At 38.0% G+C, this 20303-nt stretch overlaps 1 protein-coding gene across 1 annotated transcript in view; it reads left to right on the top strand.

The window, feature by feature from the left end:
• The window catches only part of FBN1 (fibrillin 1), a 234459-nt gene that overhangs the window by 96541 nt on the left and 117615 nt on the right, over positions 1–20303 (top strand). Inside the window, exons 7-8 of the mRNA XM_019011042.4 lie at positions 10665–10862; positions 14226–14351. Coding sequence (XP_018866587.1) covers positions 10665–10862; positions 14226–14351 — 324 coding nt within the window. The remainder of the gene's footprint in view (positions 1–10664; positions 10863–14225; positions 14352–20303) is intronic.

Genomic DNA, 20303 nt, shown 5'->3' with positions numbered 1-20303 from the left:
ATGGAAGTTTCTAAGGCGTCTACCATTCTCCTGCTGGCTCCACTGGGCAACACTTAGCTAGAACTAGAGTGGCCTATCTGCCCATGGGATAGTATTAAGATTTAACTCTTCACATCATGTGTACCTGAGGTGTCTGGGAAATAACTATTAATTCCAAAGAGCAGGATGAATATTTGCATAATTGCTAGTCTGTGCCATAAAACAGTTGTCACTCACCAGTGGCCCAGAATATCGAAATCTGTATGTTTCCAGTGGAGCTGCCAAGAGACCCCATGTGATTGTCCCATTAGTGACGTGTTCTCACTCCACTTAGCAGGTCTGAAAAATGGACGACCATAAAATAACAGTGAAAACTCAGTTCTAGGGTCTGCTGCCTTAGTCTTTGGTGTCTAAGAATATGGATCATCTGTTGTATTTGATATCTGAGCACGTACTGATTTTTGTCAGGAATCTTCTCTTGTTGATGAATTAAATCTACATAATCGGGTTTTGGTGCTGCTGCCTCTCCCACCCCCTCAGCTCCCATGCCTGTCTTTTGCACGGTTCACTCACGTGTTCTGAGTAATGCTTGTACTTTCTTCCAACTTGTCTTTCTTCAGCTGAGTTCAGTGCCAGACTCTGAGCTGGAAACAGTCTCAGGAATTTTTCATTCATCAGACATTTTCTTCCAAAGAAAAGTTCTGAGAAGAGGAGGGCCACCTTGATAGTAATGTTAGCATGCTTCTGTGACTGTGTGTGTGTGTGTGAAAGAGAGAAGATATACAAACAACCTATATACCACGTATCTATTAGCACATGGATATTTGATAAAAAGCCAATTCTAGAAATAACGTTTGCCAACCAATGTATCAAAACCATCTCCCTGCCGTTTCTCTGTCTTGATATTACAGAAAGTTCATATTTATAGGAGGCATTTCTCAGCTGTGGTTAATAATGGCTGAACTTTTGTCCCTGCTTTAAGTTTTCCACCAGATCTCTCAGAATTGATGCTATCATGGAATGTGAATGTGGTGTGTCTCCATTTCCTGTAGAATGAACTCAGGTCTGGCAGCTAAAGCTAGTGGTCTTGGATTCCCATGCCCTGTCATTTACAAAAGGGGCAGTGGAGTTCCTCTGTAGGAAATCCCACCCACCACGCCAGGATTCCATCACATATTGTTGGTCTGGGCCGTGGGTACTTCGTACTTGGTTTTCTGTGAAAATTCACCAAGTGTGTTTGAAGTAAGAATCTCAACCCTAATGTTTATACATAAATGTCTGAATATGATAGGAGTAAATGCTTGCTCACAAAAAGGAAGGGAAGGAAATTTATAAAAAAGCAAAAACACACAAGTCAGGGTATAATTACATTATACACAGGTTTTGTTTTTGTTCATTTGATAGCATTAAGATTTATAGATAATATCATTTTATTTAGGGACAGCCTCACTAATTCAAGTTACCTGTTCTACGCCAGGTACCTTATTGTGAGAATGGGAAGAACTTGTTAACGGATTATTAGTATTTACAGCCTAATCTTCCCTAGTTTCCCCATTTCAGCAAATGACCATTTATTCAGTGATGGAAGCCAGAAGCCCGGGAGCCTTCTGGTTTCCCTCACGCTTCCCATGTGATCCATCCACACGTGCTGTTGGTTCTTCGGCCCAAGGACGTCCCCTACCTGCTGGCCTTCCACCCTTTCTATGCCACCACTCTCGCCAACTTTCACCTCAAATCCTTCAGTAGCCTCCCTGAAAGCCTTTCCATTTCCACTCCTGAGCCCTTAAAGGAGCACACTTCTCAAATAACAGTGGCTTTTATTTTCAGTGGCTTTTTATTGAGCTTTGAGCCAGATCCAGACTCCTCATCATATCCCGAGATGTCCTGCATAATCCAGCCCCTGCCAAAGGATCCAACCTCATGGCATGCCCCTTCCCCTTTGCACTCAAAGCTCTGGTCACAGCGGCTTTCTTTTAATCCTAGAGAAGCCAGGCTATCTGCCAGCCCAGAGCCACTGTTCTTGCTGTCTCCGATACTTAGAAAGCATTTAGATGTTGCACAGCTGGCTTGTGCTCATCCTTTAGGCCTCAGTTTAAATGTCACCTCCTCAAAGAAGTCTTTTCTGATAACTTTTACCAAGGCAGGTGTACCCAATTATTCTCTATGACAGCAGCATGCTTGTTTCATTTGTAACTAAATTACAACCTCAAATCTAAAACTATTTTAATGTGTTGATCTATTTATTCACTACCTCCTCCACAAGATTGCAAACTCCATGTGAACAGAGGTTTTATGCTGTGCTATTCACTGACACAGGGTCGTGGCTCAATAAATATTTGTCGAATGCATAAGGAAACCCATGATTCTATTTTACAGTTGTAAAATGTAGGCCTTTACAACTGTAAAGCATTGAAGTCAAAGTGTTTAATTTAATTTTAGGTTGTGGAATTTCTTTCTTTCTTTCTTTTTTGATACAGGGTGTCACTCTGTTGCCCAGGCTTGAGAGCAGTGGTGTGATCGCGGCTCACTACAGCAAGCGATCCTCACACCTCAGCCTCTTGAGTAGCTGGGAGTACAGGCGCCTACCATCACACCCAGCTACATTTTTGTGTATTTTTTGTAAAGATGGGGCTTTGCCGTGTTGCCCAAGCTGGTCTTGAACTCCTGGGTTCAAGCGATCCACCTGCCTCGTCCTCCCAAAGTGCTGGGGGTATAGGCATGAGCCACTGTGCCAGCTAGAATTTTCTTTTTCTTGTGTTAAAGTATACATAAGATAAAATTTACCATTTTAACCACTTCTTTGTGTACAGTTTGGTGGCATTAAGTACATTCACATTGTTGTGCACCTTGTCACCCCTGTCCATCTCCAGAACCTTTTCATGTTCCCAAACTAAAACTCTCCATTCCTCCCTCCCCTAAATTCCTGGCAACCATCATTGCACTGCTGTCTATGAATTTGACTGCTCTGGGTACCTCATATTAGTGCACTGCAATCGATTGATATTTTATATCAATTTATTTTTATTGCCTCTTTACCAACATATGCCTTTACCCTCCACGTACACAGTGTTCAATGTTAAAATTGGCTTGCTACTGAAAATCTCATTTCTAATCATTATTTAATGATAAAACATTCTATTAGGATTCTTCATGAAAATTCATCTTTTGTGGAACTTATTTTTGGAAAATAAACAATATTACAAGGTACTTTTATGATATACAGGTTAATTTAAGAATATGTTGCCCCTGACAATTTTTATATTTAATCGTAAGACCCTTTCCTCTTGGGCTATTAATCTTGTTTTTGGATTGGAGAGAATATTTTATGCTTCATGGCTTTGAAAAAATATAAAAGAACAAATAAATTGTTATACAATATTATTGTTTTTGTCTTGCTGTTTAATAGCTGATGCTCTGTGGTCAAACTTCAGTGTTTGGCTTAACGTGGCATTTCATACAAGCTGTTTTAAAAGGGAATGAATCAGAGCCAACTGGTTCTTTAAAGTGGAATTTGCAGACCATTAAGAATGAAAGTATTCTGTATGATTTTATTATCTTGATGGTAAATATGTCACCCAAACTATGATTTGACTTTACCGATTCTCCCAGTCTTTTTTTTTCTAGTAAAAGTAGAGATAACTTTACAGGAAGATGAAAGTCAGTAATGACTTGTAGGATTTATAGTGAAGGAACAAATAATATCAGGTAAATGATTATTTCAAAATGAGATATTCTTTTACTCTGAACAAGATTTCTAACTGTTTTCTTCATCATGGAACAGAATAAAATGTGGTAACAATTTGCTGCAGTTGAATTGCTGCCACACATAATTGGGTCCCACAGAACTATGGCCTGGATTTTGGTGAATTGCTTAGTCTGCATGTTAGATTAAAAGGTGTACAATAAATCACCTTGTTTCTGCAGTTTTGAATGATATTTACATTTAAGTCATAGTGGTAATACTTTTCATTTATGGAATAAAGAAAATAAAATCAGGGAAAATACTAATGTAGAAATGGTTTTGTTTTTTTCCTATATGGTTTATTTCTAAAGTGCTTTTTAAAAACATTTAGTTACAATTAAGCCATACCTCAGAAGCAGTTTGTTAAAGGTAAACATTTTGCCTAATATAGTTTAGTAAATTTTGCCAAAAGGTTGTATTCTTTTAATAACACCGTATAGACCATGTTAAATAGGTAATCTTGGGTGCAGTATTTTATATAAATGCATGGATTGGAAAGTATATTCAAACCTTATTGTGTCATTTAAAAAATGCCATGTAGCTTAAATAAGATGGGAGAGGCAACATTGCATAGTAAAAGTAGGCCTGAAAGGAATTTCTTTCCCCTGAAATTTTATTATAAAAAATTTCAAACTTACATTAAAGTTGAAGGAATAATATAAAGTATACCCATATACTTTCCACTTATATTGAATAATTGTTCCCACTTTTATACACATAATAGCTCTCTGTGTGTATGTACACATATGTATGTATATATGTGTATATAGAATATGTAAAATATATATTAAAATATGTATTTATTATTTATTTACGTTGCTGAATTATTTGAAAGTTAAGTTGCATACATCATGAGACGTCACCTCTAAGCACTAAGGACATTCTTGTATGTAACCACAATACCATTATCACACCTAGAAAAACAACAATTCTGCAGTGTCATGTAGTATGTAGTCCACATAAGATTTCTGAAATTGTCTCTTTTAGAAACAGTATCCAATTGAGTTTTGATTATTATGATTTTTAATCTAAAATAATCTCTGTACTTCTTTTGGTGAAGAGAAAGTCATTTGCTTTTGGAAAAGTTCTGGACAATTGCCTTAGAAAATATCACATGTTCTGAGTTTTCTGGTTGTTTCCTTGTGGTATAATTTACCTTGTTCCTCTATCCCTATATTCCCTTTCAGCTAGAAGTTTGGTGTGGAAGTTTGATTAGATTAAGCCTTGACACTTTTTGACAAGAAACTTCATAGATAATGTGCACTACTTTATATTTTATAAAATCAGGAGTCCCGGAAGGATTTCAGACGATCTCCGTGATAGTGCAATTCTGGAATGAATCAAGAGTTGACTTTTGGTGTTACTGATGCTAAATAGGCCTTGTATTTGGGCCCCAATTGGAGAATGCCCCTGGAATTCCACTCAGATACAAGCTGCAGCAGTGGGTAGGGGTTGGATATGAGAGTTCCTGACAGCGGCATGAGATCATGTATATCAGTGTGCTTTGTAAAACTAGAAGGAAAGAGACTGGAAATGGGAATTCTACTCACTATTAGGACACTGCAGTAGTGGATGATCAACCTTCCTAAATTTTGACTTTGTTGTTTGCTTTGATGAGCTGGTAGTTAGTATAATTAACTATAATATAATTAGTAAAGAACATAATAAAGTGCCTCATAATCAGTGCAGCACTGTGGAAATGAATAGTATTTTGCCATGATTAGGATTTTAGTCCTAGTTGAGAAATACTGGGTTATGTCGAGTGGCAGTGATGCCATTTTATGGGCTGTCTTATGTTCCTAAAGTTAGACTTTCAGATAAGTAGTTGTTATCTTGCAGAGATCTCCAATTAATCATGGCACACGAGCACTCTTCATTAAAGGAAAAGAGAAAGAGAGAAGGAAAAAAAATACACACACACACACAGACACACACAGACACACAGACACACACACACACACACACACACACACACACATCTTAGAGTCCTAGAGGGCAAAAATCATCTTGGGGAGCTTTTGCAAGACGTATATGCCTGGGCCCCATGCCACATCTACTGAATCGGGTTCCATGGGGAAAACTGGGGGAGGACAGGGCGGGACCCAGGCATCAGCATTTTGCAAAATCTCCCCCAAGTGATTCTATTATGTCCTAAGGTTAAGAATGATTGCAGTAAGAAGAAGTAACAGCAGTTAGGAGGCTGATTATGATAATGGAACTTCTTAACTTTAATTTTCCTTAGACTAAAAGTTCTCTGAACTCCTTCCTCAGAAAGTTGTATTGAAATTCCACACATTAGGAGCCTAATGTTCCCCAGGCCAACCTACCTGGGAGAAATAAGTGTGCTGTGACCCTCTATGTCATGGATAAATTGATATCTCATTCTTTTGTTTGTCATTTTTATGAAAAGAAGGATTTAAAATAATTGGAGCCTAGTGCCCAAAATTATATCCTTGTGCCTTCCCTGCAGTTTGTGGTTTAGTGACTGGGCAGGAGGGACAAGAATTCATTGTACCACAGAATATTCTTTCCCTGTAAACGATGCATTTGCTTCAGGGTGAAGTCTGATTACAAATGAAAGTGAAATAATGCTGTAGACCACAGCATTCTGAGCTGCAGAGCTGGGCATGAGCTGAGGATCAGAGGCTGCAGACACATGTTGGTCAGAGCCCAAGCCTTGAGGCCAAATCTAACGGGACTGGAGAGCAATCCTTGAGCTAACCACTCAGAATGGGAACATGGAGATGCAGAATTTCCCATGAACCAGCCACACTGGAGTAAGCCAGTTAAAAACAATTAGAATTGCACTTTAATTTTGGAAAGACTTGGCCTGTTGCCCTAGTTCATGAAGGTCTTATAAGGAAGTGATTGTAGAGCAATTTGCAAATAGAAAGCATTTCTAATACTATATTTTAGTTGCATTAGGAATAATGATTTACACTGAAGCCAGGAATGAGTCAGAAGTTACACAAGCTTTGAGTTAAGCACACTCCCTGTCTAATGCTGAGACTATCTGAAAAAAAAAAAGAGTATGTAAATTTAGCTTAATATCATGTAAGTGCTATGGGAATAATTGTAAATAATTGGATTATTAGTAAGGAATTGGAAGTGTGGGCAGATTTCTTTCTGCGGTTGGAGTATTGGACTAAAAACAGCATAACCTTGGCAATCTAAATGAAGTACGGGACGAAAAGTACATGCCGCCAAATCGGAATGACATTTGAAAACCATGTTAATACAGCATTTACCTTCCAAGACATTTTTAGATCCAATTTTATTTCATCCAGATTATGCCTCTCCCTCTACAATCAGCAATTTTTGTTTAAAATATGGATCTACAAATACATTTGTATCCACTTGCTAATCCGTACTGTCAAATAAGCCAGTTCGAATTTGTTTCCAAAATAACTTTGTCTATAGTGATAAGTATCTAGCACAGAAATGTACTAAGTCCGTAGATTCTATTCTACATAAAGTATTCGCCAAATATATAGTATACTTAATAAATTGGATCCCTGTGGACTGTTGGGATGCCTAATATAGATTGTCAGAATTAACAACTACCATCTCGATTCTATGTATTTTGTATTGAAATAAGAATAATACGTTATTGACCCTGGAAAAGTCTTAAGGGTTTTTTTTTTTTAATGAAGATCTTCCAATGAGAAATTCACATGTGAAGTTATGAATCAGTGGCAGACAGAACTGAATCAGATTTGTATTAGCATTTTGTAGAGTGTCTGGATTTTGCTGGTGTCACTCACAAAACACCATATTTGTATCTATCCTGAACCTTGGCAATCCTCATATATAAGATAATTCCACAGAGTATCTTGGCAAGAGGAGGTGGAAAAACAAATCCCAACAGTGTTGAAGAGAGGATTATAAATTAAAATTCATGTTGCATTATGCTTTTTAAAAAGGATTGAATATGGCAAGCTAACCTGAATCTGTTTGATTAAAGCATTTGCACTTGTCTCAGTAAATTAACAGAAAGAAACAAGCCTAAATTCTCTTTCTTGTTACCTAACATAGAGAGTTTTATTTATTTTTTAAATAAAAGATTACAGTGCTGTGATCTTTCTAGTCTCAGATGTAGGATATATATAGTCATAAAAATCTTGATGACTGTTTTTATCCTGAAAAGGATTCATTGTAATGTACACTGAATGCTATGTGTAATAATGAAGAATTAGAGGCAATTTAAATGATAGACAGTAAGAAAATTACTGAACACATTCTGTTATAACTTGATGGAAAATTATGCAGCAATTAAAATCATATTGTAGAATAGCATTTATTACATGGGAAAAAGCTTTGGCAATGTTAAGTGAAGAAAATCCAGCAGGATTCAAAAGTATATTTTTAGTATAATCCTTATTTTATGATTAAAAAAATAAAACACACACATGCATACACACAAAATCTTACGTATGATAATATAATCAATACGTTATCAAGGGTTTCTTTAGGTGTAATTACATTTGTTTATATGCTACTGCCTTTTCTCAATTGTCTAAAGTAATTACTTAATTTTGAATTAAAATACATAATAAAATATTGAAATAGAAAGGAAAGACCAAACAGCAAAGATGTATTTATTAAATCCCTATAGATATTGTTTGGGAGAATTGAGCCAAAAAAATAAAGATGACTTTGGTATTTCACTTTGTCCACATAGTTCCCGCATTTTAAAGAGATTTTGTTACAAATTACTGCAGTGCTGAGTGACTTTTTCTTCATCGAAAGAACGAAATGAGGGCTGAGATTTATTCAACAGCTCAGTATTTAATATTTGTTTATATTTTTGTTTGAATTCAATATCTGTGGAAGAAGATAGCAGGTTTTGAATAAATCTGGCATACAATGTAAAATATTAAACTATACCTACAGCTTGACTATATAAAACTAAAAAAACAGTAGAGTAAGAAATGCATAAACAAAGTAAAAAAAAAGACAAATGATAAACAGAGAAAGTGTCAGGAGACAGGGCTGGAAAGGTGGGTGGGGCTATATCATGCAGAGAAGAGGGACACAGAGGTCTCAGGCTTGTCTTTTGGCATGGTGAGTCTGGTTGCATGTAGATATCACTCACACAATTTTTGACCTGTTTGCATATCACCTGTACTAGTATTTAATATTTTTAAAAAATTGAATTAAAAGGTTTTTCAATTCATCATCCTCATAGCAGACATAACTGTGAAATCATGAGTCTGATATATTTATGCTATTTCATAATACATATTAAAATTAATATGTGACTACTAAAATCTAAAATTATCTTGCATCCTGTGAGTGGGACATAACACTGGCATGGAGGGAGGGAGCTGGGGAGCTGGGGACTCGGCATTTGGACCATCCTGTCTGTCTCTCCAGTGCTGCCATAGCTTGGATATGGTAGTCTTCTTTACATATATGACTGGCATGGAGGTTTGTTTTTGGAATTCTTCAGAAGGTTGATCTTACAGCATGGGCATCAGAGCAGTGCTGTTTCTGCAACGCCATTGAACAGAGGTGGTTCATTGCAGATAGCAGAGGAGAGGGAGGAAGAGCACGTAGTGATGGGGAGCAGATGGAGTTGAAATTCCAGGGGAGGGGTTGGAGTGGAGATGCAAGAAAAAGAAAGCAAGAGAGAACACACAGGATAGAGGGATGCCAGCAGATAAGATTCAGCTATTGCCAAAACATTGTTACGATCCAGAATGTTCACTCTTGCTGGTACTGTAATGAAAAGTTGTCTTTTTTTCCTTAGTAAATAGCATGTCTGCAATGTCCTATGAGCTACTTAAAGAAAGAAGAAAATAATGAAAACATCCCAGTAGTTTCATTAGCACAGCCAGTGATTTTCATAAAACTGTTGCGTTCACAGGTGAAAGGAACTTACTGGGGTCATTGAGTCCATTTTTAGACTCACAGGGATCACTGCACCTAAACACTTCTGAAAATGACCTGGAAGCATGCAAATGTTGGTTTGTGGACAGAAGCCTATGAGTCTCACCCCAGCCCAGCCTCCCTTGTCTGTCAAGGTCATTGTAGAACCACAGAAATGGATATTATGGCCCTGATTTCTCTCACAAGGGGACAACCTGGGTTTGGTCCTCTGTGCTCACTACGTCTTTATCTTTCTTATTCGTTGTTGGCTCTCTCTCTGTAGGAAAAAAAAAAAAAAGAGGCAGATCTTATAACTGGTGGTAGACTGCTCTGATTGGAAATTCTCTTGTGGACTTAGCTTATCCCTGTTTTGCTTTAAGATGGTCCTTTTGCCTAGGGGTTACAATGATTTCAGACCAGTGTCCTCACTCTTTATATTAAAACCTAATGTGTTTTGCATGGACAAAATTTTAAATTCTTGTTTGTTGGTTTGCTTGTTTTATATTTGAAATAAGATGACCCCCAACTCAAAAGAAACAGATAACCATTTCTTTTATTGAAGGAACTCCCAGGAAGAAGGTGCCATGACTTGCCTCACTGCAAGCTTCAAAATTCTTTGCTTTCTCAGCCCTAAATAAGAATAGACTGGAAGCTCTGTGAGGTCAGGGATTTGGCCTCTTTTAGTCACTGAAGCATCTGTATCAGGCACAGGAGCTGATTCAGTGTAGGCACTGATATATTTTCTTAAGTAATGAGTGGATAATATTACCATGTTACATTTGTATAGCAATTCACAGTTGTAAAGAGTTTTCCATTAGCTCGTCTGATCCTCACAATGCCGTTTTCAAAGTGGATAACAACTGATGTTTTCATCCATATTTTGTAGGTTAGGAAATCGGGTTCAGAAGTAGAATGGTCTATCCAAGGCCTTACACAGGGGCAGTGATGCATGATTCTGTCCCTGAAATTCATTTCTCAATTTGGAGTCAAGCAAGATGGAGCACAGCTGTTCCTCTGCATGATGGTTCCTGCTTTTCTGGATTTTCATCAGATTTTTATTCTTTATTTTCAGATTACAGGACAGGTCCATGTTTTACTGTGATCAGCAACCAGATGTGCCAGGGACAACTCAGCGGGATTGTCTGCACAAAAACCCTCTGCTGTGCCACAGTCGGCCGAGCCTGGGGCCACCCCTGTGAGATGTGTCCTGCCCAGCCTCACCCCTGCCGCCGTGGCTTCATTCCAAATATCCGCACGGGAGCTTGTCAAGGTAAACCCGGGCTGATGGAATTATTAATGGATTAATCTTATTTGCTCTGGAGAGCCATTCTCCAATGAAGTTGAAGAGAATGGAAAAGTAGTGTCAGCTACATAACTTCACAATTTCGCTGACTGCATGATATCCAACTAAGGCATTAGGAACGTGGCTCTCGAGAGAGCAGCTGAAGTCTTACTGAATGTTTTCTTGCCAACCATTCCCCCTTTCTGACCGCAGAGGTGTTTGTATGTACCTCTGACTCCAGGGGTGGTGTGATTCTGTTTACAGCGATGCTGTGCATTATGGCAATGCTGTGTAGAAACACAAAGCAAGGTTTGTGAACAAGGTAGTTTATGTTTTTCTTAATTTTTTTTCTTCATTTGAAACTGTTGAGTTCCTCTCTCTCATGGGTTGTGCTTAATTGACCTGAAGAAAATTGTTTCTCTCGACATTTTGCATGCTACATTATGCATTTTTTTACAAGTCCGAAATAAATTAGGATTTGTTTCACAGTTTTAAATATCCCCAGATGTCGCCTGCTAGCTGCTTCTCCTGCCTCCCGTAGAAGCCCTTACTCTGTTTTTGGCTTTTACTCCTGTTCTTCCAGCTGTACAAATTCTTTTATTGTCTGGATGTCTGGCAGGAAACAGGAGGAAGTGAACAGAGGCAGCTCCACACTAAACTGATGGGATTGAAAACTCTCAGCCTGTATCTGTTTCCTTTAGACAGCCTCAGGACTTTTTATAGCAAGTTGCAATATTTTCAGAAACTTCAGGATATGCTTTTCTGAGGCAAATAGATAATACTTTGGCTTTGTTTTGTATGTTAATTCTAAGGGTAATGTGCAATAAAACAGAACTTGAGCTTAGTCACACAGTTTTGTGGGTCTCCATTACATTCCACTTCAATAAATTCCACTTCTGATATTGTCATTCCTGGCCTTCAGCTCCCATGTACAACATACAGCTCCTTTGGATGCCCTTAAATGTATCCCTCTGAATGTCAGGAGAAGTCACCTTGAAACTCTAAAATTATCAAGGGATGGATTGTAGTATTTTATAAAAGTTTAGTTGTTTTTTGGTGCCTTCTTATTTTCCCCATTTTTAGAAAATCCCAGTGAGTTTTGAAGAATTTGTTCGTCTTGGGATTACAAAGTTAGCTAATACCCATGAACTCGTTGACAGTGACCAGAGAGCTATACTTTTAACTGCCTCAGCTGCCCATCAATGACCCATTGTCAGAGGTTAGGGTGCTAATGGAATTGGGGGGGTGGGGATAATGAACTGCCTTCTCTTTAGCTTTGCTATTCGTTTCATAAATCTGGATCTTTCCAGCATTTGCTTCCTGTTTCTTTCTAACTCTGCTATTCAACATCCAAGAAAACCAAAACCCATTGAATCACAATGGCAGTTATATTGCCATTTTGAGAGTGAAATTCTTCATGTTTGGTTGTTGTTGTTGTTGTTGTTGTTTTTTCTAAGAGATTCTGCCACCAGGTTGTGGCTCTCGCTCCTTGCTGGTGTTTCCAGTCCTTGGGTCAGATGTGAGGGGCTGTGGGCAAATGGGTTCATAAAGGAGCTTATTCTGTCTTCAGACCTGGAGTATACAGCCAGTGGAGAATTGCCTTGTCTATATTTTCTGTTGGCCAGAAATCATGATCAACAAGACAGCTAGTTCTGCCTATATGTAAAAATCTTGATTTTCAAAAACATTTTAAAAAATACATTCAACACATCAAGAGAATGGAAAATTCTGGTCTAAGACAAAACTGAAATTGGCTAGAAAACATAATTTAATGATTTTCCACATATAATCATGTATCTGTGGGTTAAGATATTTCATTTAAAACAGTTAAGTGATACTTTTATAATAAACTAAGTTGTTGTTTCTTTAATATCCCTTTTACTGCATGCTGACTTTTCTCAAGAACACAGGTTGAGATCTTATAAACAGCAATCACTTTTTTCTTTACTCAATGAAGAGTGAAACTAAAGAGCACATTAAGCTTCCAGGTTTCAAAAAGAATACATTAGACTGTTTGCTTGGGGATTCTTTATTAAATCAGACTTTTCTGTTATGAACAAAGAGATGGAGAGAATGTACATGTACTTTTATAATCTTTATAACAGAAGTAGTGAGCCTGAAATGATTAATTTTGCTCCTGGAAGGTTAATATTTGGGCTTACACATAAGAACCCAAGTTAGTCCTTAGGTGCTGGTTATACAACAGTGAAGAAAATGGACAAAGTCCCTGCTTTCTGGAAGCTTATATTGAAGACATTCAATTTATTAAATAAAACAAACAGGCATGTATTAGGTCAGTGGGTGGTTAGTCCTGTGGAAAAAAATAAACAGGGAAGTAAGGATGATTAGAGCCAGCAGCCAGGTGTTGCTGTTGGACTGTCAAGGGAAGGGCTCATGGCTAAAGTGGCATTGGAGCACAGACCTGGAGGATGAGACATCGTGGGCCGTGCAGCTCTCTGGAGGAAGACTATTCCGGGCAGAGGGGCAGCCTTACAGAGCTCTGTGGCAGGTGCATCCTTGGCATATTTGAGGAATCCAGTGTGGTGGGAGAGATAGGAGGGTGGAAAATGGGTGAAAGAGCAGAGAAGTCATGTAGAACTCCCCAGGACGTATAGTACACACTGACACGTTGAGCTGGGGAAAGACATGATCTCACTGACATTTACAAAGGTGCCTTCTGGCGGCCACTGTGCCAGCAAGGTAAGTCTGTAGCTGAAACTACACACTCACTCACCTAACAATCTCTCTCACTTCTTGGCCTAATTTTCTGAGTTGTTTAATTTTTACTGTGCAAGGCACTTCTCCAGAATGTGAAGTGAACATTTCCACTTCATTTGCGCAAAAACATTAGCTGTCTCGTGTAGTCTGAGTGACCTTCAATAAATTCCGTTTTAACTAAATCACTCAGTACAACTCTTAAAGGTTGTTTCATTGTAGAAATGTATTGCATTTTGATTTGCAAGATTTTTTGAATAACTCTGATTATTACTACCAATCTGGAGATAAAAATGAGGCCGTGAATAATGGCCTTTTAAACGTATCTTTATACTTTGCTGCATATGTGCTGAAACCCACAAAAGTTAACACACTCTCCTCTACATTAGGAAACATGGAAGATGGGAAAACAAAAAATACTTGTGACTTCTTATGGAACATTATTAATCAAACGATGTATTTTACATAATGCAATTGTGAGAAACAGTTTCTCTAATCATATTCCAAATATTGTGATGGACAAATAACTCACCGATATAAATATGGTAACATAATTGTGGACAAATTATCACATTTTATTCTGCAATGAATTTCATATGAGTTTTTTTTTTCTCTCTGTCTTCTGTAATCTGACAGATGTGGATGAATGCCAGGCCATCCCCGGGCTCTGTCAGGGAGGAAATTGCATTAATACTGTTGGGTCTTTTGAGTGCAAATGCCCTGCTGGACACAAACTTAATGAAGTGTCACAAAAATGTGAAGGTAAGAAATCTTATGCTTTGCAGTTGGGGGGTGTAGTGGGGGCAGGCAAAACTCAACATTAGAAACAAGCTTGTTTGCAAATTATTCCTAAATCCTTCTGTCTTTGTCATCCCTGTGAATGTGTAAATATAATATTTTTAACAGTAATAATATGCCTTTGTGCTATTGGACCAGAAAAACCCTGTAGCTTTTTCCACTTTTATAGACCCAAAACAAGAGGTCCATCTGAATCAAATTAAATATTAAAAACATGAAATATTTTTGAACCAACGTTTGGTTTAAAATGTTCAACACACATGTTTTTGCATAGTTCTAGAGACATGAATTTAAATTTGGTCATTAGATATCATTCAGAATAATATATCTTCCGAAGTTTTTCTAGTTAAAAGGTATGTTTGATTTTGTGTGTGGGGAGGCAGATTGATCTATTAACCCTTATATTTATGCTCCTAGTACATGCTCATGATTTTCTTTTCTGGGGGATGGTAATTGCCTATCAAATGAAAAGCTTTTAATGTTAGTCAAACAGAAAAGTAATTTGAGATAATTTTTATATTTACATTTAGTGTATAGATTGAACTTCTACAAATATATATACAGAGGATGTGTTTATAGTCACCACTACTGCTACTGCTCTTTCCCGAAATGAGGCCTGACTTCCAATTACACTCATAATTTCTTCGTGAGAGGGGAGCATCTAGAAAATATGTAGGCAGCATTGGACTCTCTTTTCTTTGATGAGTGCATGTAACTTATATATAGTAATGTCCAACAATAGTGTAACAGCATTCTCAGGGCTACATCTCTCATCAAGATCAGAAGAGAAAACTTTTTCCTTCATCCTCAACTCACCCCACCTTGAGGTTTCATTTAGATGGATGCATTTTTATTGAAAACAGATGCTGTTATATTTATGCCCCTAGACTCTAACAGTGAGTACGTTCTAAGATATTTGTCTGGGCTGGATAATTAACCTTGTCAGTTGCCACTGTATATCAGATGAGCAAAAGACAGCTTTAAATTTAAGGTGCAATTCATAAATTACATGTAAGACATTTAATATCTACTTGCCCTGAAACTGAATAATCTAACTCTGATAGAACTATCTTTATGAGTTGGAGTTGTTTTTAGGTTATAAATCATCATTGAATTTATAATTGATACTGCATTCTTGAACATGTTATACATAGTTATTCGGGGTAGTTGTGAAAAAATAGTTCTTTCTAAAGGCTTCTTAAAAAAACATTTTTAGTTTCAAAGAACAATAAAGTTGACTCTCGATAGGCCAATGTATTTTAGAAGTTGTACTGTAGATCTAAATTTGAAGCAGAGAATGTTAGCACTGAAAGGGGCAAAGAACTCAGCTATGTCCACACTCTACATTATATATTAAGGAATGGTGTCTTGGGTGTATTAAGTACCCTGTCTGAGGCCATTCAGACAAGACTGCTCAAATTTACCTCTTTAACTCACACTCTGGTGCTTGCTGAGCCATATTACATTGTCCTCTTTCCTAGATGAAAGTTATTATTCTGGAATAGATTTTCGGGCCATACACACACACACACACACACACACACACACACACACACACATATATATACACACACACATATATATACACACACATATCTATATATACACACACATATACCTATATACACACACACATATATATATGACATTAACTTAACAAGCCATTAAAGTTTATCACATGCAAAACCTACATCAATGATAGATTGTGTTTTATCTTTTAGGCTTTCTCAGTTTAATATATTCAGCTTCAGAATATATAATCAGCTTCAAGATTGAGGGGAGTATAGTCCTTATGACTTGTCCAGTCTGTGTTTTGTTTTCTGAAATTATGATGGCTTCTAGCCTGAACTAGAATTGATTTTGTCTCTTGCTTTTCATTCAGACAAGTCGATTAACAGGAATGGTCTATGGATGTGGACTAGACAGAAGATTCTAATTTAAGGCTCAGACTGAAAGAAAAATCATTCGAATCTTTTTATTGATGCTAAGAAACCTATTATGGTGGTGTATCCAGTGGACCAAAAACTCAGTCTGAGTATTACTTAATCCTTTTCCACACACACAAAAATTTTCCAGCTACATGTGAAAGTCAGCAGCAAGATAAAAACAGACTATTTTGGCTAGATTTTTTTTTCCTTTGCCATCTACTATTACATTAATTTAGATAATGGTTTTTTCCTTCTTTTCCTTCTAGTATCAATGCAAAATTGATACTAGAGGAGAATGTCCTGTTAGTGCTATACATTCTCTGGCCTGGAGACTGGTGTGAGCAGGGTTGACCTGTCTTACTCTGGTAAGAAGGTAATCAGGAAGTACCCTGAGAGCTCTTGGCAAGCCGGGTTCACTTCTTCGACGTCCTTGCTCTTTTCCGGTTACAGTATCTCACTGTGGAAATGGCATAACTCTGGGCATCGGCTGGTGTCTAGATGGCCAATAGAGGGAACGCAGGAAGTCTGGCCCATAATCATTGAATATGTGCCCTAGAAAGATGATGAGTATAACCATGGGGTTTTGTGCCCTTGTGAAAATGTCCTGGTACCTTTGCCATTGCTTTGAGTGGCTTTTTAAAGGTAGCTTCCTTTAGACTTGGAGGGGAAGGAATTGAGTACTTTTCATAGAATTTTTTCAAGAAAAACCAATTCCATCAAATTGGCTTTAGCAAATTCACAAGATGCTAACCCTCACGCTCTCAGATCTGAGAATGCCATTATTCGAGTTGCTTTCCATGAGATCTTCCTCTTGCAGAATTCTCACTTCCTTCCTAAAATGTCCCTCTTTCCAAAAACTAAAAAAAAAAAGAAATGTTACGGAAAAGTGTTTTATAAATACATATAATTGGAGGACATTTTGAAATGTAAATTAACAAGTTGAAGGGATTTAAATAACAATTATTAAATTTTCATACATTTAAGAAGGAAAAGATTGAGATTTATAGCTGTGATTTGAGAAAAAAGGAAACAGAGTTCATGCCCACCTTCTTTATTGATCTTTCCAATGACTGTAGAGTATGCATGCTGAAAGAACACATGAACATTTTTCTTTGGAAACCAAGTCCATATTTGCATAGGTTACTATGGGAGGAAATTAAGAAATAAAAAGCGTAATTAAGGGATTAAGTTTTATTTCTGGAAGAAGTCCGTTGGATTCCTAATTAACCACTAATATTTTGGGATTTAGATTATCGCCAGCCCAGCCTTTAGCAATTATAATAGCACTGCATGATGCACAGGACCTTTTTAAAAGTGTAGCTTTTAAATCCATGCACTCCATAATATGTGAGCCAAAAACCTCAGGACTTCCCCTTTCCAAAATAATGGCATATTTATCTCATGGCTACTTACTGTTAGGGGCTTTTATCCTCTCAGGAGCTAAGGAGAATTCCTGGGGCGGCTTAACCCACTACCACAGATGGGGCTCCATCCTCTTTCAGCTGTTTGCAGGCCCTAGACTTTCACTGTTCAAGGTAACTGGCTCTCTCTATACAATTAGTTGAAAAAAAAAATCTCTGTGGTGAAGGTCAAAGAGCCCTGGAAATAAGGCAGGCCTGGCTCCCGTCCTTGATGCCCCGTGGTCAAGTCCCTAATGCTTTGTGTGATCTTAGATAAGTCAATTACCATCTCTGAGTTACTTCAACTTTCAAATGAAGGGGTTGAACAAGATGCTATGTGGGGGTTCTTTCCAGTTCCAGAATTCAGACTCCATTTTCAAGTTGTGATCAGACAGCGGATGCAGCATGAATAAAAGCTGGCGTACGTGGTGTGACTATAAAATAGTATGGCTGATGTTTTTGTCAACATGACTTGAAGAGTCAGCTTGTTTAGTTTTTAGTGATACATTTTACACTGGGTTGAGTTTGTACAATCAAACAAAGTTAAGCTCACAGGCTCAGTGGCATTCATGATCATTAGTGTGTCACATGTTACTTTTAAATAGCTGCCACAGTTTTTAGTTTTTTTCTCTCATTGTATTAGTATCTAGTCAGTCAGGATCAGGTTAACTGTCAGGATCAGGTTTCTCTTGTCAAGTCCACAATCTTGGATGGAGCTTCTAGATAGCCAAGTAATAGATGGTGATGCCTGTCCCAGAACAGACATCAAGCTCCATCCATCTGCCCTCCACACTCTTTCCTCCCATTCTGCCAGAGGAGCCCTAGGATAAAGGGGCTTAGGCATGGGAAGAATGCTCTGGGAGAACAGATGAGACTGAAGGATGGGAAGGAGCAGAAACAAAGGACAGGTGGCGAATAAGGAAGGAAGAGATCTGCCATTTGTGACTCTTCTTAAGGTCACAGCAAGAAGCCAGTGAGGTCATGGACAGCTACCATGGGACAGCTACTCCCCAGCAGCTCTGCCTCCTTTCCTGCCTCAGGGAAGCAGGGAGAAATGTCCAGAGCACGGAAATAGCTCTTCCCAGCCAAGCACCACTCCCCAACAAGCGTCCCCACCTGGTTTACTTTCATGGCTGGCATTTGACACAGCCTGATTTATAGAAACTGAGAAAGTGACCATTCTCAAATTCCCTCTTAACTTGGGATGCCTCAAATTCAATTAAAAGGAGATGAACACAGAGTGGGAAGAACTTGGAGAAATAATAAATTCCTATGAACGAGTTTCAGAGTGTGAGTCAATCCTATTCAAACACCTTATTCTGGCCTTTGCTGTCGGGAACTTTGCACCACAGCCTGGTAATAGATAGAACTCTTGCTTTTATTTGTTACGAAGCCATGCCACTGAGAAACAAGGTGGTTTAGGAAAGGGGAAAGGCACTAGACACCTGAAGGCAAAAGGGTGTGTCACTGAGAAGGGGACATATTAAGGGAAATTTGAAGTCATTTAAGCTCTTTCAAATGTAACAATTTGGCCTAGTCCCATTTTATCTTAATCTATGTGAACTCAGGGAGGTGTGCACTATGACATATTTCCTGACCTGCTGGCTTTCAAAGGCATGTACCTAGATGGAAACTCCCCACACCCACCCTAAAAACCCCTGCCAGTTGGAGACTTGGGTTTAGCTTCACTTTATAAATGATGGGCCTCTTTGCTCTTATTTCAGGTTTGATTCATGTCAGTTTTCTGAAGGCCTCAGTGTAATGCAAGAGGTGTACGTGGGCACCAGAGGTATAGAATCAGGCCCACAATCCTACCTGCATTATAAGGATTAGATGATTGGGTACACATAAAGCATTTTGACTATGCCCAGCACTCAGCACATGCAAACTCTCATCATTATTGTCCTTGTTATTGTTATCTTCAATAAAGGGCCCAAATCTCACTCAGCCAGCATGGAAAAGATGTTTCCCCCATTCTGCCAATGTTAATTCTATTGTTTAAGCAAATTTTTCTGACATGGGCTGTCATTTAAACTTTTTGGATATTGATGTTCGCTAAGTGGCCTTAATAAGAATGGTAGCTGTCATTTATATTAATGGGTTGAGAAAAAATATTTAATGCCACATTGTCTCCTCATGCGATCTTTGGCAGGTGTTGTAGGACTCAGATACTAACTTTTAGGGACACGTTGAAAAAGGTACATTCTTCTTAATTACAATTATAGCTTCCTCTATCCTTAAATGAAGCTTTGAATCCTGTAGGCTCTTTGACATACTTGCTTTTTGTTTGTGTTAAGTAGAAGTGTGGCTGCCTTGAGATATTACGTGGGTAACCCTAGGCTCTGTCTGCCCTTGGCAGTTTCTCTACCTGACCCTTTCACAGACTCTAGTGAAATTTATATCTGTCAGAATAGAATATGCACCTTTACCGTTACATAATTTTGCAATGACAGTGCTGTTTATGTTAGCATTGACTCTAATATAAGCAGTGAAATATTGTTTGGTTTAGCCTCTAGCCTAGCATGGAAGAATGGTGATTTTGGTTTTAAAAAGGTTAAACTGCATGTAAACACTGTCATTGCTGCCTT

Source organism: Gorilla gorilla, chromosome 16 (genome assembly GCF_029281585.2).
Source record: "Gorilla gorilla gorilla isolate KB3781 chromosome 16, NHGRI_mGorGor1-v2.1_pri, whole genome shotgun sequence".
NCBI classification, from domain to species: Eukaryota; Metazoa; Chordata; class Mammalia; order Primates; family Hominidae; genus Gorilla; species Gorilla gorilla.
The sequence above is the reverse complement of the archived record's forward strand: the minus strand, read 5'-3'. Positions and strand labels throughout refer to the sequence as shown.